This window comes from Scomber scombrus, chromosome 14 (genome assembly GCF_963691925.1).
Source record: "Scomber scombrus chromosome 14, fScoSco1.1, whole genome shotgun sequence".
Classification (NCBI taxonomy): Eukaryota; Metazoa; Chordata; class Actinopteri; order Scombriformes; family Scombridae; genus Scomber; species Scomber scombrus.
The window spans coordinates 28,513,658-28,536,128 of NC_084983.1; the positions used below are offsets into that span (position 1 = coordinate 28,513,658).

Below are 22,471 nucleotides of genomic sequence, written 5' to 3' on the forward strand. Positions count from 1 at the left end.
CGCCTCATGCTCCTCCTGATGCCCATATAAGTAGAATCCGTGTTTTTATTTTTCCCAGCATGCACCTGAAATGTTCAAGATGCCGCTGCTCAGATCCGATACTATTGGCCTCCGAGCAGCAGTCCACAAACCAATGGGTGACGTCACGTATGTTACGTCCATTTTATATACAGTCTATGGTCTGAACTCACCTCTTGTGAATCTTCTCTTCTATCGACTTGGCACAGAAAGCTCTGATCTCAAAGTCGACGCCGCAGGCCTGAAGAGAGAAGAAGACAAGAAAAGTAGAGAGAAGATTAGAGAAGAGAAGAGATGTTGTGATCTGGTTGTATACCTCTGAACACCTGTAGAAACACTTCATGTCTTATATTCTGATTTAATTCATTTAACTTTATTCAATAAAACTGATTCATCTTAAATGTTTCAGATCTGAACAAAATTAAATCTAAAAAATTCTGCTTAGAATAAAAAATTATCCAAAAATAAACTCCAAAGAAATGTTCTTTGCTTTTCATTTGTGTGTGTGTGTGTGTGTGTGTGTGTGTGTGTATATGTGTGTTACCTTCCCAGTGTCCTCTGGACCGGGCTGTAAAGTGACTGAACACGGGAGATTCTGAGGAATCTGAAATCAGCAGAATCAGAATCAGAGTTAAAGAAAGTCAGAGTTTCATCCATCAGGGTCAAAACTTTCCTCTTTAAAGCTTTTAAAGCTTCACACACTGAACACTGAGGAGGCATCGACCCTCAGCAGCAAGCTCTGTACTTTACCCTGAAATACCCCTAAATAACCCTAAAATACCCCTGAAATTCCCCAGAGCCACCAGTTACACCAGTAAAACCACAAAGCTCACTGTGACTGTCTACACACTCAATCTAATGACGACTAAGGAAGAACAGAGTGACTCATTTCCTGAGGATATTTAATAATAGTAAACTTTATTTTGAGCACTTTTCAAAATTAATGTCATGTAATTAAGTTTTAATAGAGAACAGATAAAAGTTTGATGAGTAAAAACCAAATCAATGTAGGAAAAATGCAAAAATAGACAAACTATAAGTGAAGGAAGATAATCAATGCAAAAAAATCAGGAAGGGTTTACGTTAAGTTTTAAAGCAAAAATGCCCCAAAATTGGATGATTTCAGCTTCTAAAAATGTGAAATTTTGCTGCTTTTCTTTGACACTAAATAATAGTTTTGGACGTCGGATCATAATCTGACTCAGAACTGAAATCAGCCCCAACTGTGAGTATATTTAAATCCAGGTTAAAAACATTTATCTTTTCATGTGCTTATAATTGAGCTCTTTAACCCTCCTGTTGTCCTCGAGTCAAGGAAGGATGGGAGGAAGAAGGAAGGAAGGGAAGGAGGAAGGAAGGATGGGAGGAAGAATGAAGGAGGGTAGGAGGGAGGGAGGGAGGGAGGGAGAAAGGAAAGAAAGAAGGAGGGAGGGACGAAGGAAGGAAGAAAGGGGGATGGAGGAAGGAAAGAAGGAAGGGAGGAAAAAGAGAGGATGGAAAAAAAGAGAGAAGGAGGGAGAGAGGAAGGAAGGACAGATGGAAGGAAGTAAGGGAGGAAAGAAGGAAGTTTTGTAGTATAAAGGTTTATAAATGAATAACTACTGGTGCATTTAAATGAACCAGTCTGTAATAAAGAAGTGTTTCCCAGCATGACGCTCCCCCAAATTAGACTGAGATTTATACACCAGGTTTTTAAAGGTAACTCAGATTAAGTGGGATTAAGCGGTGATGACGCAGATCAATCAGACAAACCTCAGGAGGTCTGACGATCATCTGCTGATTCGTCCTGAGACACTAAAAACCTCCAGCTGTGAGGTCGAAGTGACGCCATCGAGTTAATTCAGCCGAGAGGCGAGAAGAACAAACAAACTGCAGCTAACAGCTAGAGGAGGGAATCAGCAGAAGCTCTACGATACGATATTATATCAATAAGATATTATCACGAAACAATATCATCACGATACGATATCATCACGATACGAAATCATTACGATACGAGATCATCACGATACGATATCATCACGATACGATATTATCACGATAGTTGTGTCACGATACAATATCATCACGATACGATATCATCCCGATAAGAAATCATTACGATACGAGATCATCACGATAGTTGTGTCACGATACGAGATCATCACGATACGATATCATCACGATACCAAATCATTACGATACGAGATCATCACGATACGATATCATCACGATACGATATCATCACAATACGATATCATTACGATACGAGATCATCACGATACGATATCATCACGATACGATATCATCACAATACGATATCATTACGATACGATATCATCACGATACGATATCACCACGATACGATATCATTACGATACGATATCATCACGATACGAAATCATTACGATACGATATCATTACGATACGATATCATCACGATACGATATCATCACGATACGAAATCATTACGATACGAGATCATCACGATACGAAATCATTACGATACGATATCATCACGATACGATATCACGATACAATATTATATTCCTCCCTTCTTCCTTCCTCCCTCTTTTCCTTCCTTCTTCCTTTCTTCCATCCTTCCTTCCTCCTTCTTTTCCTCCTTCTTTTCCTCCTTCTTTCCTTCCTTGACTGGAGGACAACAGGAGCTTTAATCTGAATTTAAAAGCAACTCTTTGTGATATTGATCCTGAATATGAAGCATCAGGGTTACAGTTAGAGCAGCAGCCGCTATGAGAGCAGATCACATGTTAGAAACCAGTAGACAAAGTCCCGTCACATTTTATTTCCCTGTCCAAACAGATATTTCCAGGAACTTTGCGTCACCTGAGAGGAATGTTTGTGGTGACTCAACACAGACGAGGAAGCGGCTTCGCTGTCACATGAGACTGTTTATACTCTCTGCTGAGCGACTGTGTGTTTGAGTCGATGCAAAAGAGACATGAAGAGGTTTAAAGTAGTGACAGAAGATTATCCACTCAGAGTCTGATGGTTATTTATCAGGAGAAACAGGAACTAAAGGAACTAGAAACACTGTAGATGCGACTCATTCAGACGCTGAAGCTTCATTTTAGTTTAAGATTAAACTTTTAAACACAACTTTTAATCCTGTAAACTATCTGTCTATCTTTATGAAGCTTCAGGACGGACATGTGACACTAAAACACTCAGAGATCCTTCACTGAAGCTTTTTAGATCTGCAGGATTCAGGAGTGAAGTTGATCCAACATCAGCAGCAGGAAGAGTTTACAGAGACGCTTAACGTTGGGATTAAACTTTAATTTGGTTCATTATGTCAAATTAGAACAGAGGGTTCAAACATGAGGAACGTGGGCCAGAAACCGGCCAGACAAGGGATCCAATCTGGCCAACTTTACCTTCCTGTCTTCTTTTCCTTCCTCCCTTTCTTTCTTTTTCCTACTTTCCTTCCTTCCTTGCTCACTTCCTTCCTCCTTCCCTCATGTCTTCTTTTCCTTCCTTCTTCCCTTTCTCTTTTGTCCTACTTTCCTTCCTTCCTTCCTTCATTCATTCCTGTCTTCATTTCCTTCCTTCTGTCCCACCTCCCTTCCTCCCTTCCTTCCTTCCTTCCATCTTTTTAATAATCCTTCCCTCATCAGATCATATTGTTGTGTATTTGGCAGATGACAAATGAAAATGAGTTTAACCTCCTGAGTTACAAGCTACGTTTATATTCTATATATAAGATTATCGACCAATATATTTATCAGAAGTTTTACTCTTTAACATCGGTATCAGCCTCTAAACCATGAAACACTTTCAACTACGTTAACCTGAATGAAAGCTGCACTATAAATACAGGTTGACTGGTAAAGTTTGGATTAATTTATCATCATCAAAAACTTCCAAGATAAGGCTGATTAGACAGATGATGGATTAAAAAAAGAACATAAAAACATTAAAAACAAAGAAGCTCCTTTTCACACTAAAAGGTTTTCTAGTAATTACTGAACGACAGGAACTAAAAGCTCTTTGTGTGTTTCCAGCTCATTTTAACAACCTTTGGATTATGCAAATAAATAAAGAATAAAACCGCCATTAAACTAGTTTTATTTTTCCTAGTCTCTCTCTTCCCTTTTATTTTATTTAATGAGTCAGGAAGCCGAGCAAAGCTTTACTACACATCAAGAAACAAGTCATACTAAGTGTCTCTGTGTCTATTTACCATCTAATCCCTGCTTTTAACTGTGTGAATGAAGAATAAGACTCAGGGACTGTATTATTATTATTATTATAACTATAGATCATAGTTTGTTAGTGGTAGAAGTGGACTCACAGTGAAGTAGAAGGGATGTGCGTGCTGGCCGAGCTTCTTCAGCAGTCTCTCCTGCAGCCGGCTGTTTGGTTTCCTCTCCTCTGGAACCGGAGGGAAAGCCTGAGAAAGAAGAAGAGACACAGAGAGAGAGAGTCAACACGCTGCATCTTCTGATTTCATATTTTTAAGGTGAAATTAAAGTTAATAAATGTATAAGTTTGATCATTTGCAGGATTCAGGATCACGAACTGAGCTGCTGTGACACTAAACGACCCAATGAGGGCGCTGTGATGCTAACAGGTTAAACACAACAACCAGGCGGGGAGTTCTGGTCCTCTGCAATGATGCCAACGCAGAAGTAACTTAAAACTGCATTCTATCAAAAGGCCACCAGGGGGCGACCGTTTTGGTGTCAAAAGGACTTCCGTCTATATACAAGTCAATGGAGAATTCACCAACTTCTCACTTGATTTCTAACCTCAGTAAACGTTTTCAAAATGTGTTTATGGTCTCAATCGCTAGTTTAAAGCCTTCTTCAATGCAGTATGATGTTCATTTGGGACATTTTGGCCTCCCTGATTTTATATGTGACGATAAAGCAGGGTATGCATTAGGGCGTGGCTACGTGGTGATTGACAGGTTGATTGGTTCACAGGTTCAGGAGGGCGCCTCATGCTCCTCCTGATGCCCATATAAGTAGAATCCATGTTTTTATTTTTCCCAGCATGCACCTGAAATTTTCAAGATGGCGCTGCTCAGATCCGATACTATTGGCCTCCGAGCAGCAGTCCACAAACCAATGGGTGACGTCACGGATGTTACGTCCATTATATCTACAGTCTATGACAACAATACAATTATTACAGTATTTTTTATTGTAAATGATGCAGTTTAAAAATAAATCATGAACCAAGATGTATTGTAAACTTCAGAGTAGCCTCCTTTGGCTTTGACATAACAGCTGAACACACTTGTGGGATTCTTTCTACAGTGCAAATATTCTTCAGAAAGTTCTTCCTAAACTCTGCTGCAGAAGTTCCCATAAATATGTGGCAGCTTTGGTTTCATTCTTTGATGAGGTTTAACTCTGGAGACTCTGCTGTTTGCAAGCTGAAAACATCTCGTTCTTTATTTCTAAAGGTAGTTTCTGGAACAGCTTGGATGCAAGTTTAACGTCTTTATCTTTCTGTAAAACAGAAGAGTCAAACTCATCATCATTCAAGGGCCAAATATACACACATGAAGCTGTGCATGAAGATCCTGTCTGACCCATCTCACCCCGGCCAAGGCCTCTTCAAACTTCTGCCCTCTGGCAGAAGATCCAGGGTCCTGAAGAGCCGCACAAACCGGCTCAAAAACACTTTCTATCCATCAGGCTCCTGAACAGTTAACCACGCACTCCCACCCCCTCTACTCAGCACCTTGTATACAGTACTGTATTCAACACCTACCTCAGGTTACATAGGCATAAGTGCAATATGTGCAATAGACTGTGTGTGTGTGTGTGTGTGTGTGTGTGTGTGTGTGTGTGTGTGTGTGTGTGTGTGTGTGTGTGTGTGTGTGTGTGTGTGTGTGTGTAAATAGCTTTTTCATTGTTTTTATGTATAATATTTACATTTATTTTGACTTTTATTGCACCACGGGAAGAGACCCCGTACCAATCTCGTTGTGACACCTGTTGTACAAAGACAATAAAGGATATTCTATTCTATGAAGAAGTGTGTGAAGCTGTTGACTCTCAGCAACGTCTTTGTCTTCTGACTGTGTTGTGGCTTTGACTCTGCCACACCTCTTCCTGTCAGAGTCTCTGAGTGTTTGATGGTGAAGGAAACGGTTCTCACCGATACCTCAACCCTTTCTCAGAAACTCTTCTCTGCAGGAAAGACCTACATCTCTGTGGTTTCAAGGGTCTGTCCTCTCTTCCTTTGTGAAGGAACAGGGTAACTGTATCACAGCGAGCTCTAACACTACTTTAATGCAGACAAACGGTTTGTAAGTAACCAAGAGAAGTTGAGACATCTGCAGGAATGGGTAGCACTAACCCTGCAGAACAGCTTTAAGTTGTTAGCCCTCATCATGTTCCCTTTCTGTAACAATAATCAGACGCTGCGACTAACATTTAAACATCTACTGATATTATAAGGGCTTAGTGGCTATATGTGGCTCAGGAGGTAGAGCGGTCGTCCTCCAATTGAAAGATTGGTGGTTCCTTTCCCGGCTCCTCCAGTCCACATGTCGATGTGTCCTCGGGCAAGACACTTAACCCCAAATTGCTCCTGTTGCTATGCCAACGGTGTATGAATGTGTGTAAATGGTTAGCTTCCACCTGATGAGCAGGTTGGCCCCCTGCGTGGTAGCTCCTGCCATCAGTGTGTGAATGAGGTGTAGTGTAAAGTGCTTTGAGTGGTCGTAAAGACTAGAAAGGAGCTATATAAGTACAGAACATTTACCATGATAATAATGAAACATCTAAACTTTAAACTCTTTGGTTTGTTACCTGGAAGGTTGAGATGTAAAGATCCTTCCTGAAGGACAAACCCAGAACATCCAAATCCTCCCGTCCATAACGAAACGCACAGGTGAGGGTGACGAAGACTGCAGAGAGGAAGAGGAAGAGGAGAGACGGATGGTTTAGACACCTGTCTCCTTTAGATCAGGAGGGTCAAACATGAGGCCTGTGGGCCAAAACAGGCCCAACGAGGGGTTCAATCCGGCCCACTTTCCTTCCTTCACTGTCTGTCCATCCTTCCTTTCTTTCCTTCTTGTCTTCTTTTCGTTCGTTCCTTCATTCTTTCCTTCCTTGCTTCCTTCAATCTGTCCTTACTCCCTTCTGTCCTTCCTCCCTTTCTTCCCTCCTTCATTCTATCTGTCCATCCTTCCTTTCTTTCCTTCCTTCCCTTCCTCCCTTTCTTCCGTCCTGTCTTCTTTCCTTCCTTCCTTAATTCATTCTGTCTGTCCGTCCATCCTTTTTTCCCCTCTTTTCTTTCCTTCCTTCCTTCCTTCCATCTTATTACTCGTCCGGCCCACATGAGGTCAGATTGTTTTTTTAGTTTTTTTTTTATCTCCAACACTCAACAAGTTTTAATCTCATTGAGTTTTATTGTATTATTTAAAGGAGCAATGTGTATAAAATATAAAGAGATTTCAGATTATAACCAAATTAATCAAAACAAAAACTCACAGATTCTTATTTTCAGGTGATTTTAACACTAATTAAAACATATTAACATGAACATTATTTATCTATTTATACCATATATGTTCTGCTTTGTGTCACTAAAGTCTATAAACTGCTCCTTTAATCTTCATCTCATTTAAAACTCTGAATTTAACACAAGCAGGAAAAGTTTAATAAGATAAATGATTAAATGATGAACAGGAAGTCATTGTTTTTTTTTACCTTTCCTGTCCTTCAGATACTCGGGGTCGACGAGGATCACGCCATCTGTCAACAGGAAGAAGAAGATAAAAGCAGAGTCACCGCAAAAATAAAAGCACCGCGCCCAGTAAAGGGTTAAAGTCCGACTGAAGTTATAAAACTCTGCAGCTGCTTTTCATTGTTCAATAATCAGACGTTAAACTATGAAAAACTAACTTAGAGATTATTATAAAAGTTCACATAAATTAAAAGTTTGATGTTTATTTTCCACCTTTAACTCTTTACTTCCTGTTTATATTCTGATATAAACATCTATATTAATCCTTCTGTTTGATTAAAATACATTCACATCACTATTTTATACAATATGATGAATAAAACATGTTTAAATGCTGATTTGTTGATGTTTTTTTTAATAAACAGGTCAAACTTCTACACATATATAATAATGTGAGCAAAATTAACCATTTTATTTCTATTTTTGCTTACTGTGGATCACATTAGGAAAAGTCCAGTTAAAAGAAATGTGTACATGATGTTATTCAGAGGTGGGAAGTAACAAAGTATCTGTGCTTTACTTCTAAAACTACTTGACAACTTTTTACTTTTCCTCCGTACATTAAAAACACAAATATCTGGACTTTCTACTCCTCACATTGTCAAAGCAGATTCTTTACTTTTAAACCTCGGTGTCATTATAAAAAGAAGACATGACATGCAGATGAGTGATAGAGTACGATGCCGTGCAGGAGTTTATGGAAAAAGTGCCGTGAAACGCAGATATTTCAACACGATTTATCATAATGCTGCCGGCTGCTGCTGTTTCCGTTTTTTTAGGTTTGAGGTTTTTAGATAATAAGATGAAGATAATGAGCCGCTGCCTCCTGTTTAACACCATCAGTGTTTCTAATCATCACACCATCAGGTAGAGTTTACTGCACTTGGTTATTTATTATACATATTATTGTTGTTTTATTTATAGTTTTTATCCTGAGTCTGTGATTTACTTATTATAGCTCATTTTACTTATTATAGCCTATTTTTAGACTTACTCACTGTATTGTACGCTGCTGGACTTCAGTACAAATTTCGTTTCATGTGCAAAAAATGTAAATGACAATAAACCTCGAAACTTGAAACTTGGTGCAGCGTTGCTATGACGACCCCGCTCACGTTGAGGAGGAACTATAGTAATGGAAAGTAGAGCTAGAACTGTAGAGTGGAAAGGAGCCAATAGTTTTTGTCTGAAATTTAGTGTCCAGTGATTCTTTTAACAAAAGAGGAAAACGATCCTATTCTGTGTGTCGGGAACTTATTTTATTTTGAGTTATCAAAAGAGGTAAAGAACTTTCTTACTTTAACTTGAGTAAAGGAGTTGAATCAGAACTTCTACTTTTGCCTCCTCGGTTGTTCAGAAACTCATCAGGATCATTTTTTATTCAGAAATCAAATGTCAGATATTTTCTACGACTTCATGTCAAAGTTAAAAAGCTTTAAAACAATCTGTATATAAACATTTCCACCTTTAATCTTTGCAGGACAGAAACCAAAACCAACCAGCTGATGAAAATGTTACAAACCTCCAGATGTGCTGACTCACCTACTGGATCAACGTGGTCCAGATGATCCACAAAGTCTCTTTTTCCCAGGTAAACCGTCACCTGCACGGACCAATCACAGGCTTAGAAAACACACGGTCCAATCACACGAACCAATCACACAGACCACTCACAGGCTTAGAAACCACACGGGCCAATCACAAGCTTAGAAAACACACGGACCAATCACACGCTTATAAAACACACGGACCAATCACAGGCTTAGAAAACACACGGACCAATCACACGCTTATAAAACACACGGACCAATCACAGGCTTAGAAAACACACGGACCAATCACAGGCTTAGAAAACACACGGACCAATCACACGCTTATAAAACACACGGACCATTCACAGGCTTAGAAAACACACGGACCAATCACAGGCTTAGAAAACACACGGACCAATCACAGGCTTAGAAAACACACGGACCAATCACAGGCTTAGAAAACACACGGACCAATCACAGGCTTAGAAAACACACGGACCAATCACAAGCTTAGAAAACACACGGACCAATCACAGGCTTAGAAACCACACGGACCAATCACACGCTTAGAAAACAAAAGGTGACTGATGACAATAAAGCCTTTCTTATCTTATTATTTATAAATGAATATAAAGGGGAAACGTTTCCTGCTGGAGATCAAACTCATTATTTATCTAGTTTTATCTGTTTTACTTATTTATTACTTTGAGATTCATCCTCTCTTGCTGCCTTTACATTTCATGGTTTTGTGTTTTACAATTACAATTAAAGGAAGCTTGAATCTTTAATTATTTGCGGAACTTAAAGGTGCAACTAGTAACTAACTTTAACTAGTAACTTCAAAGTAAATAAAAAGTAATGATTAAAATAAACTAAACATACTTTAAAGGATCAGAATGATGTTATTATTATTATTATTATTATATTTCATTTTGATGGAAAACGTTCAGACTGACTCACCTTACAGTTGGGGCTCGACTTCTTGAAAACTCTGAGAGGGAAAGAGGAAGAGGAGGAAGAAGAGGAAGAGGAGGAAGAGGAGGAAGAAGAGGAAGAAAAAAAGACACGTGTTAGTTTTCATCAAATAACCAAAAACTAAACTGAGTGAAAATCTTTAAACTTTAATATTTAGTTTAAATGAACTGAAGAGAAAACGAGACCAACGTCTTATTTCAACACAGCAGGAAGCCAAAGGGGGGGGGGGTTGGGGGGGGGGGGGGGTTTGTGGTTTGAGACAAACACTGATGTGACCTGAGTTATTATGGGATGTCACCACAGAGCTTTAATGGGGGTTTCCATCCGTCAGCTGTCAGGTTAAAGTTTAAAATCTGTCTTTTATCCATAACTAGAGAAATATTCAGTTTAATGTCATAAAGGAGAAAAAAGAAACCAGAAATATTCACATTTAAGAAGCTGGAATCAGAGAATTTAGACTTTTTTTCTTAATAAATTACACTTTTTTTGACTTTTAACCCTTAAATACTGTTGAAATCAACCAATATGAACATTGCACAAGCACTAAAAGCATTCAATTATATTATTTACAGTTACATTTAAAGATAAAACCATTTAATACTGAGGTTTGGAACAGTACAATCTGGATTTTGCATTAAAAAAAAATCACATTTTGTGACTAATATCATCAACTTAAGACAGTTTAGAGAAAGAAATTAGACTTTTGAGAATGAAATGTAACACTTTAAACCCTTAAATACTGTTCAGATCAACCAATATGAACATTTAAAAACACTAAATTATATTATTTAAGTCTGAAATGTTTAAACTTTTCCTGAATAAGTGAAGTTTTGTTGGTTTTCTGACTGGATGCAGAGTGTTTGTGTAGTTTAACAGTAAATGAGGTTTAAAGGTATAAAGACACCAATCATATAAAACTGTTGCTTCTTTTTACTTTCAGCTAAATTCAAAGATTTAACATTTAAAAAATAAAGTTTAGAACAGTAGAATCAGGGATTTAGTGACTAATATCACAACATAAGACAGTTTATAGTTTTATTAGATGAGCTTCAGACTCTCTGCTGCATGAAGCTGATATATAAATAAACGTTTTGACTGATTTATTTATATTCAAATGTCTGTTATAATAAAACCTCGTTCAGAGTTTCACCTTTTAAACCCGACCGACTCATATTCTGTCTCATTAATGAATATTCATTTATTGTTTTGCACGTTTGGTCGACTAAAGTTTGTCTGACAGACGAGAAACAGTAACGATGGATTTAACGAGAGCTGCAGGATTCAGTGAGGAAGACTTTAAATGTGTGTTTCAGGGAAGTTTTGGCATCAAAGTGTCAAAGTTATATTCTTTGGGTTAGGATCGTTTTATATTTGAGTTTCATGTCTGTTTATCACAGAGTTGGTCGACTGTAGAGCTGCAAATAACTATTGTTTTCATTATTGATTAATCTGTCAATGATTTACTTAGCCAGACCATTAAAAAGAGGGAAGGAAGGAAGGAAGAGAGGAAGAAAAGAGGGAAGGAAGGAAGGAAAAACGACAAGAAGGAAGGAAGGAAGGAAGAGAGGAAGGAAAAGAAGGAAGGAAGGAAGGAAGGAAGGAAAAGAAAGAAGGAAAAGAAGGAAGCAAGGAAGGAAAGAGGAAAGAAGGAAGGAAGGAAGGAAGCAAGGAGGAAAGGCAGAAAGAGGGAATGGAGGAAGGAAGAGAGGAAGAAAAGAGGAAAGAAGGAAGGAAGGAAGGGAAGGAAGGAAAATAAGGAAAGAAAAGAAGGAAAGAAGGAAGTAAAAACGACAAGAAGGAAGGAAGGAAGGAAGGAAGGAAGGAAAATAAGGAAAGAAGGAACGAAGGAAGCAAGGAGGAAAGGCAGAAAGAGGGAATGAAGGAAGGAAGAGAGGAAGAAAAGAGGAAAGAAGGAAGGAAGGAAAATAAGGAAAGAAAAGAAGGAAAGAAGGAAGGAAGGAAGTAAAAACGACAAGAAGGAAGGAAGGAAGGAAGGAAGGAAGGAAGGAAGGAAGGAAGGAAGGAAGGAAGGAAGGAAGCAAGGAGGAAAGGCAGAAAGAGGGAATGGAGGAAGGAAGAGAGGAAGAAAAGAGGAAAGAAGGAAGGAAGGAAGGGAAGGAAGGAAAATAAGGAAAGAAAAGAAGGAAAGAAGGAAGTAAAAAAGACAAGAAGGAAGGAAGGAAGGAAGGGAAGGAAGGAAAATAAGGAAAGAAAAGAAGGGAAGAAGGAAGGAAGGAAGGAAGGAAAGAGGAAAGAAGGAAGGAAGGAAGGAAGCAAGGAGGAAAGGCAGAAAGAGGGAATTGAGGAAGTAAGAGAGGAAGAAAAGAGGAAAGAAGGAAGGAAGGAAAATAAGGAAAGAAAAGAAGGAAAGAAGGAAGGAAGGAAGTAAAGTGGGCCGTATTAGATGCCTCGGAGGGCCGGTTCTGGCCCACAGGCCTCATGTTTGACATCCCTGCTTTAAAGTATGAACCTAAATAAATCAATACCAAGTAGAATGAAAACGGTGCCTGTTAAATGATCCTTTTTACACCCAGAGTTAGAAAATATGACTAAATATAATATATAATAGACTATAATAGACTAATAAATATTAATAATCTGAAGACTTTAAAAATGTGTTTGAGGAGTGTCGACTTACAACCTGGACATTAAACATTATGTATAAGTTAGATTCTTATAATTACGATGTGACCTGAACGCATCATCACAGTGTTTACAGCTCAGTAGCAGCTAGTCTCTGAAGGACTGAATCATCTGTCAAAGCTCATAAAAAGTGTGACAGACGATAAGCAGGTCTGTGAGATTTAATGGAAGCGTTTCATTAAAAGGAAGCTGCAGGATTCAGAGAGGAAGACTTTAAAAGGTGTTTGAGAGAAGCTTTGGCTTCAGGACGAGCCTCTAAAGTGTCTTCAAACAGTGTTTTTCCATAAACAGCAGAGTAAAAAGGGGTCATCTGTTAAATCGGTCAGTGCAGTATTTCGGTCACATCAGTCAGCCGCAGCCGCTCTGGACCATCGAAGCTTATAAAGAGTCACTTCCTCCCACGACCGACGCTGCAACACACTAAACAGGAAGCAGCAACAACACATCGAGCAGTTTTAATCTTCTCCACGTTTTTCTCTGTTTGAAGTTAAAAGAATCAGCGAGGATGTTAAAGGAAGGAGTCGACACCGAGGGGCGAAGCTGCTGCTGCTGCTGAAGTAAACTGTTTACAGCAGGCGGCAGCTTCTGTTTCCTGTCAGACGCCGACTGTTTCCACACCAGCACCAAATATATTTAGACTCACTTCAACAAAAAAAAAAAAAAAAAAGCATAAATTTAAAAATGATTTCAGGTTGTTTTCATGGTTTTTATTCACTGCTCAACAAACTTCATGATGAGATCTGTGGACACACACTGACTGTCTTTACTGATTAAAGTCTGATTATTAGTCACTTTATCATTTATTATATAGTTCAAACTGGTGAGAAATATCCATCACCCTTTACAGAGCATTAAAACCTCTAAATATTCAGTTTAGAAACAACAGCAGTAACTTATATCTGATGTATTGAGCTGGTTTCATGTGAATTACTGTATATTTTTATTTATTTATAGCCAAATTCTGATGATTTATGGTCAGTTTTAAGTAGATGAGGTTCATTTTTTTTAACTTTAATGATAAAAAGAGGCAGATTTCTTCTCACTGATATTTACAGAAACTACTTAGTGTGTCAGTCAGCGTCCGAACTCTTAAATAAATGAAAATTAAAGTATAAAATTATTTGGGGAAAATGCTTTAATAATCAACGAACCGTCATTTGAGCTTTGGTGTAAATTAAAATGTGAGAACTGTGTTTAATTTACAGGTTCATAACTTTATACTAATTTTCAGGTATTTTATGTGTTTGTGGACATAAAAATGATTAGAAACAACGTCGAAAAGTGTTAAGTTGGTTCAGTGATTAATGTTTAAACTACATATTAGTATATTTGGTTTGGTTGTTTCTAACTTTCTGCTAAAACTCCCATAACAAGCATGTTTCCTGTATACTACCAGACTGCTCCACCTTCTATTAAATCTTAAATATATGAAAATTACACAGAACATTTCCAAGAAATCAGTCAAATTAAAAGAAGCTGTAAAACACAAAAATGGAAAACCTGCGAACTCTCGCATTAGAGGAAATGTCCTAAACATTAACTCTTAAATACCTGAAAATGACTCAGAACATTTCCATGAAATCAGTGTAAAATTACAAGGAGCTGTAAAACAGTTCAAAACACTATTTTATACTAACATCCTGGAAAGTTTCTGAGTAATTTTCAGGTATTTTAGGACATAGTGGTTATGTGATGTGGCAGTATACAGGAAATGTGCTTGTTTTTAGGAAACAACCTCATTATGTTAATGTGTAGTTTGACACACAAAACTACACACTGAAAACTAAGTAGTAGGTCAGCTAAAGAAGAATAACTGGCTGAACCAATTTAAGGGCTTTTTGAAGTTCTTTTTCTAATAATCAATAATAATACCAAACTATTTCACCTTCTAGTGTAAAAATTTCCTAAAAAATTAACTCTTAAATATCTGAAAATCACTGAAATTACACAGAAGATTTATATGAAATCAGTGTAAAATTAAAGAAGCTGTAAAATCAATATTAATACATATTAATAAACGTCGTGCAGGAGTCGATAGTGGCGTAGCGATGAGTTTAAACGGCTGCAGACGGAGCTGAAACGTGACGCTCTGCTTTGAATCTGAGCGTCAGATGTTTATCGGAGCGTCAGCAGAGCTCGACGCCGTCCTTCACATCCTCTTCCTCCTCTTCTCTGTGGAATTAAAAGAAAAACAGTCGGCTGCACGTAAACGCGGTTTTAACGCTCGGCTGGCTGCTTCCAAAACTTTCCAGCCTGATAAACGTAGCGAGCGGGGGGAGTAAGGGGAGTAAGGGGAGAGGGGGGGCGATGCAGCGATCCACCTGCAGCAGGAGCGTCTGCAGGGACGGCCACCTGCGTCACCTGCACCTGATGCTGCTGCTGCTGATTCAAGTCTGGACAAGAAACCAGCTGTTTGGCGTTAATGAGCCGTGTGTGATGATGATGACACGTTGTTTTTCCTGCAGATAAATCCGTCATTCATTCAGTCTTCAATATTATTTTAACTGTTTAATGTAGAAAAGTATCGTCTCATAATCACATTAAAGAGTTTAAATGGTTTAAGTTACAGGAAAGAGCTGATGGCATTCATTTAAAGCTGAAACAAGTAGCATATTAATCTATTAATTTGATATTTAATTAATTGTTTCAAATCATCTTTTAACCCTTGAACAGGAGTGGAAAATGAGATGTGAAAAATAAAATCCTAGTTATCTCATGTGCACCTAAATATTTTGTTTATTTAAGATTTTATGAGTTGTATCTCCACCAGGATACGTTGTCACTATTAAGGTATAAAAATAGTAATAATGGTAAAAACAACTGAATGTTTTATTTGATAAAGAGAAGTGATATGTTCTTGCTTTCTCTCGTAATTAATATCACACACACTAGTTTCTAAACTGAGTTGTATCGTTTCTATCAAAGTAAAGGCGGACCACAAGCTTCAGTTTTACCAATTCAAGGCACATACGAATAAGTGAAGGCACTTACAACTAAGTCGAGGCACCTACAACTAAGTCGAGGCACTTACAGCTAAGTCGAGGCCCTTACAACTAAGTCGAGGCACTTACAACTAAGTCGAGGCCCTTACAACTAAGTCAAGGCACGTACAACTAAGTCAAGGCACGTACATCTAATTCAAGGCACAACTAAGTCAAGGCACTTACAACTAAGTCGAGGCACTTACAACTAAGTCAAGGCACTTACAACTAAGTCAAGGTACGTACATCTAATTCAAGGCACAACTAAGTCAAGGCACTTACAACTAAGTCGAGGCACTTACAACTAAGTCAAGGCAAAACTAAGTCGAGGCCCTTACAACTAAGTCGAGGCACTTACAACTAAGTCAAGGCACTTACAACTAAGTCAAGGCACTAACAACTAAGTCAAGGCACGTACATCTAATTCAAGGCACAACTAAGTCAAGGCACTTACAACTAAGTCGAGGCACTTACAACTAAGTCAAGGCAAAACTAAGTCAAGGCCCTTACAACTAAGTCGAGGCACTTACAACTAAGTCAAGGCACTAACAACTAAGTCAAGGCACTTACAACTAAGTCAAGGCACTTACAACTAAGTCAAGGAACTTACAACTAAGTCAAGGCACTTACAAATAAGTCCAACTAAGTCAAGGCATTTACAAATAAGTCAAGGCAAAACTAAGTCAAGGCACTTACAACTAAGTCGAGGCACTTACAACTAAGTCAAGGCAAAACTAAGTCAAGGCACTTACAACTAAGTCGAGGCACTTACAACTAAGTCAAGGCAAAACTAAGTCAAGGCACTTACAACTAAGTCGAGGCACTTACAACTAAGTCAAGGCAAAACTAAGTCAAGGCACTTACAACTAAGTCCAACTAAGTCAAGGCACTTTCAACTAAGTCAAGACACGTACAACTAAGTCAAGGCACTTACAACTAAGTCAAGGCACATACAACTAATTCAAGGCACTTTCAACTAAGTCAAGACATGTACAACTAAGTCAAGGCACTTACAACTAAGTCAAGGCACGTACAACTAAGTCAAGGCACATACAACTAAGTCAAGGCACGTACAACTAAGTCAAGGAACTTACAACTAAGTCAAGGCACGTACAACTAAGTCAAGGCACATACAACTAAGTCAAGGCACTTACAACTAAGTCAAGGCACGTACAACTAAGTCAAGGCACATACAACTAAGTCAAGGCACTAACAACTAAGTCAAGGCACGTACAACTAAGTCAAGGAACTTACAACTAAGTCAAGGCACTAACAACTAAGTCAAGGCACGTACAACTAAGTCAAGGCACTTACAACTAAGTCAAGGAACTTACAACTAAGTCAAGGCACTTACAACTAAGCCAAGGAACTTACAACTAAGTCAAGGCACGTACAACTAAGTCAAGGAACTTACAACTAAGTCAAGGCACGTACAACTAAGTCAAGGCACTTACAACTAAGTCAAGGCACTTACAACTAAGTCAAGGAACTTACAACTAAGTCAAGGCATGTACAACTAAGTCAAGGAACTTACAACTAAGTCAAGGCCCTTACAACTAAGCCAAGGCACATACAACTAAGTACAACTAAGGCAAGGCACGCAAAAGGTGAAAAATTCCAGCTTCTTAAATGTGAATATTTTCTGGTTTCTTTCGTCCTCTGTGACAGTAAACTGAATATCTCAGACATTTGAAGCCTTCGTCAGCTTTTTGGAAGAAATTATAACAAAATTTTAACCATTTACTGACATTTTAAAGATCAAATGATTAATCAATTAATCAAGAATATAAATCAACGGATAATTGATATTGAAAATAATCATTTGTTACAGCTGTGAACACAATAAACAGAGATCACAGGCTTATAAAGAGGCCATTTAAACAACACACACAACTTAACCTCTTTAAAACATTCTCTATATCAACACATCCAGGACTATTATTTCACACTGAGGATCGAAACTGAAACTTGTGTGATTAATAAAAGGTGTCAAACTGCCTGTTTTCTCACCTCCACAGTAAAGATGTGAAAGCGCACCATTGTCACTATAAATAAATATATATATAGACATGCTGATTCCCAGAACTGTCATCACTGTGAATTTCGTCATTATCAGAAGGGTTCAGATCCCGCCTTGTTTAGTCAGAAGAAGAAGAAACAACAACTGAGAGACACGTTTTAATACTCTGAGGTCATCAGAGCGTTTCACATTGAGCAGTATGGAGACATGCAGCACTGTGACGACCCCGGAAACTAAAGACTTCTCGCCCTCAACTGTCGCCATCTTGGCTCTATAGCAGAAGGGGAGGGACCACTTTTCAAACAGGAAATGATGACTGAGGACGTTGTTGCTACGGTTAACATCGCCGCGTTACACAAATGTAAATTATACATGTGTGTTTTAACGTAAGCTCCATTATACTGTTGTCACATATGAACCATCAGTAGGAGTGTACGAGTTCTAGCACTACTCGGCTCGACTCTACTTGGTTTTTGTTTGCGTTTCCACTAGTGAAAGTACCTGGTACTTTTTTAGTATCTGCTCTGCCGAGGTTCCAAGCGATCCGAGCCGATACTAAATGTGACGTCAACAGACTGCCGGCCGCTGATTGGTCAGAGAGTCACTGGAAGAGTCATGAGCCGTCCCACACAAGAATCAAACCCGGCATTTTTAAATATCGGCAAAATTAAAGTTACAGTGAGTTACACGCAAGTTAACATGACTCCTATTCGCAAAAGCTACAGCGTGGTCCTTCGATGAGGTGCAGACGTTCCTGTGACCCCGCCCACGTTGAGGAGGAACTATGAAGTAATGGAAAACCACCTGGTACAAAACCGAGTCGAGTCAAGCAGTGCTAGAACTGTATAATGGAAAAGCCAGAAGTGTTAGTGTTAGAAAACGTGACGATATTTCTCGTCGAAGTGAACAATGTCTCGCGAAGCAATATTCAAGACGATCAGTTTTTTCTATCGCTTATTTGCAAGTCTTGTCTTCTTTTTATAATGTCAACATGTGGATCATTAACCTGTTGCAGCTTCTACCTGCTGAGCAGATCTCAGTGAGCAGTAGGAGATGATTAGAGGAGCAGCAGGTTGACCTCAGGTCTCTACACTGATAGTCTGAGGTAGGAGGAGCAGCTATGGAAACAGTAAAATCATACCAAAATTATCCATCTATAAATTATCTATCTTCATGGGGAAACATTTTACAGTGCTGCGTATGATAATTCATGCTTAGAAAGTAGAACTGAAGCGATTCATTACAAGATGATTAATTAAAACATTTCAAAATGCACCTGCATTATTTTGCATTTTGTGAATTTCAAATAAAAGATAAAAGAACAGTTATATATTTCCTCATTGAAGTTTTCTTAAAGATAAAGTTAAAATCTCGTCTCATCTCAATAGCTGAGTGTATCGTCACACCTCTAGTTGGTACCATTAAAAGCACCGACCTCGCTACCCAACCCTAATAACTGTACTAACATGATTCTGCACTTTAAAAATCACCTGAACTTTCACCAGCAGATAAACACAAAGTTCTTACACTGCAGAAATCAATCGATCAACTTTATCAGGAAGAATTAAACTTTGTATAAAGTCTCAGAGACTCTGAGCTGCGTTAGAAGTGATTTCAGGTGGTTTTAAACTTTGAACCTGTTTTTATTCACAGTGTTTAAACAGCAACGCAAACATACAGACTGATGTTCACTCTGTTAATTAACTATATTTCAGCACTAAGAGGATTTAAGTGATATTCTGACCTGTGATAATAATAATATCTGGTTCACTGAATCTACAGTTCCTGTCAGTCAGAGTTCAGCAGGACAGGTTTTGTGCTGATTTAAGCGTTTCAGCAGCAACTCGACCTAAAAACAACAACGCAGCTATTTATTAACAGAGCAGGTGAACTTCACTCTGTGACACATAAAAACACTTTATTAATGTTTCCTCTTCCTGCCAGCAGCTCGGCCTCTGAAACACTCCTCAGTCTGCTCTTACTTTTTTATTTTATTATCATATATGTTCACCTTCTTGTCGATTGTTATTCTTGTTTCTTTTAAATCTTTAACCCAATTTTTACTCTAACTTTTAATAAAACGTCTTATTGTATTTAATTTTCTGTTGTTTTATTTTAGCTTTTTTTTTTTTTTTTACACATCTTAAATCTTTTTTTTGTAACATTTTCATCACTTATCACTTTTTATTTTTATTTTATTTGATGTTTTAAAATTGTGTTTTGCTTTATATTATTATCATTCTATATTTTATCTACTTATTGATTTTATTTGTCATTTCAATATTATTTAACTTAGTTTTTACTCTTTTAATAAACTTTTTCTCCTATTTATTTTATTTTGGATTATTATTATAGATCTTAAATCATTTTTATTACATTTTTAGTCATAATTATTTTGTCTGTTGTTTATTTTTATTCCTTTTTCTTTGTGTCGTCACGTTCTGTTTTATTATCAGCTGTGAAGCACTTTGACCTGAATGAAAGCTGCTGTATATATAAAGTTAGATTAATTAATTGATTGATTGATCAGAGCCAGTTAACAACAGTTATAATAATCCTTCATGTAGCTCGTCTGGTTTGAGCTGAAACACATCTTCAGTCTGTTTGTGTTTTAAAAGGTTTATTTTGGTTGTTTTGTCCTTTAAAAGTCGCCTCAGAGTTAAACTTGAGTCTTCAGGCCAGAAACCATCAGACAGGTTAGTGTTAAATAAACAGTTAATATGTTTTATTAAATATTATTAAAGCTGCACAAACTGAACACTGTTTAATCAGCGACTCGCTCGGCAAGATTTAAACTGTAGAGTCATTTTTAGTTTATTTATTATTCTAACTGTTTAACACCAGCAGGTTTTATTAACCCTTTACATCCTGTTCATGTCTGACTCATAGTTACAGTAGCCGCTACACTATTAATCCCCCATCAGTCATTAATACATGTTTGATTGAAGGACATTAACAATCACTTTTTTATGTTCCAGGTGAACGTTTGATAGAATATGAAGAATTCAACATGTTTGAATAATAATACTAATCTAATATTCACTCTGATATTATCTCTTTAGTTTTAGTTTAATCTCAAACAACGACAGAGAATATTTAGCTAAACTAAAGTAAAACAGCCTCTGAGTTCATTTCAGTCAAAAAACAACATAAAACAATCCTGAAGTCTTCATCAGTTCATCAGCAAACATTAAATAGTCACATCTGAACCTCCGTAGCATCAGAAGTCAGAGTCGTATCTCTTAACAGCACTTGTTAATCAGCGTTACCATGGTAACATCTAACGTCCATGGCTTGTGGTGAATTGAGTTGAACGAGGGACTGACGTTAAACGTGAAGCCACCTCGACGTTGCCATGGCGACACGAGACGCTGTGTGAAGTCTTTTTACATAGACAGCAGCACGTTGCCATGGCGACATGTGACGCAGTACGTTGCCGTGGCGACAGAGACGCTGCGTGACGTCTTTTTACATAGACCGCAGTATGTTGCCATGGCGACATGTGGCGCAGTACGTTGCCGTGGCGACAGAGACGCTGTGTGAAGTCTTTTTACATAGACCGCAGTACGTTGCCATGGCGACATGTGGCGCAGTACGTTGCCGTGGCGACATGTGGCGCAGTACGTTGCCGTGGCGACATGAGACACTGTGCAGGTGCAGCTGAGTGAAGGACCAAAGTTGATATCGTGATGATACTATTTTATCTCGTAAAAATGTATACCGGTATTATCGTGGACGGTGTGATACGGCTCAGATTAATATTTGGTTTAATGTTTATTCACATGAGCAATATCAGTGTTTTGAGTAAACTGTTGCTTCATTTCAACTGTGCTATATAAACATATATATATACATATATATGTTTATATGTTGTTGTTTTTTATACTATAAAATCTGTGCAGTAAGATCAAACTCAAACATAATTAAAACACCATTATTACTCTCGTACATAATGTTACTATATATGTTTTACTACTATTGTTCTTATTTATTGTTCTTTATTCTATTTTAATGTCCACTTTTCTGCTGTAACGCTGTAAACTTCCCTCAGTGAGACGAATAACGGATCTGATCTGATCTTGAGGTTTTGGGTCATTTTCACATTTTGTTTTTGGATGAAAATAGAAACTTTACATCCTGCTGACGCGTCACAGGAAAAGTTTCTCACCACAAACTATTGTTTAAAATAAAAATATTCATTACATCAGTCAGATAAAACCCAGCGGAGAGATTTATCGGAGCTCAAGTCAAAAAAACAAAAGAAGTAAATTTAAACTTTCCGATCCGCTCGGTGACGCAACGACTCGGCCGTCTGTTATCATCAGCTGATCGGACTGATATCAGCTGTTTTCTTCCACGCGCTGACGTTGGTCTTTCCTCCTGCTCGCTTCCCTCCCTCCGCCCAGTTTTCCCACCTGTTTCCTAACAGGAAGTAAAACTGGGAGCAGTGTGTGGAAAGAGGAGGCAGCCGGCTGTTTGATTTAACCCTCACATACTGTTTCATATTCTACCTTCATTAAAAGCATCTCTACCAAACTATGAAGCCCAGATGTGTTTAGAAAGCATCAATAGTGGATCTGACTGATCAATAA

At 38.1% G+C, this 22,471-nt stretch overlaps 1 protein-coding gene across 5 annotated transcripts in view; it reads right to left on the reverse strand.

The window, feature by feature from the left end:
* LOC133994110 (arrestin red cell) overlaps positions 1-22,471 on the reverse strand; it is a 41,097-nt gene that overhangs the window by 14,592 nt on the left and 4,034 nt on the right. For all 5 annotated transcript variants that reach the window (XM_062433309.1, XM_062433308.1, XM_062433307.1 and 2 more), the window contains exons 2-8: positions 10,221-10,251; positions 9,271-9,331; positions 7,692-7,736; positions 6,789-6,886; positions 4,313-4,411; positions 563-622; positions 192-259 (exon numbers count right to left, since the gene is read on the reverse strand). In XM_062433309.1, the coding sequence (XP_062289293.1) occupies positions 192-259; positions 563-622; positions 4,313-4,411; positions 6,789-6,886; positions 7,692-7,736; positions 9,271-9,331; positions 10,221-10,251 (462 nt within the window). The remainder of the gene's footprint in view (positions 1-191; positions 260-562; positions 623-4,312; positions 4,412-6,788; positions 6,887-7,691; positions 7,737-9,270; positions 9,332-10,220; positions 10,252-22,471) is intronic.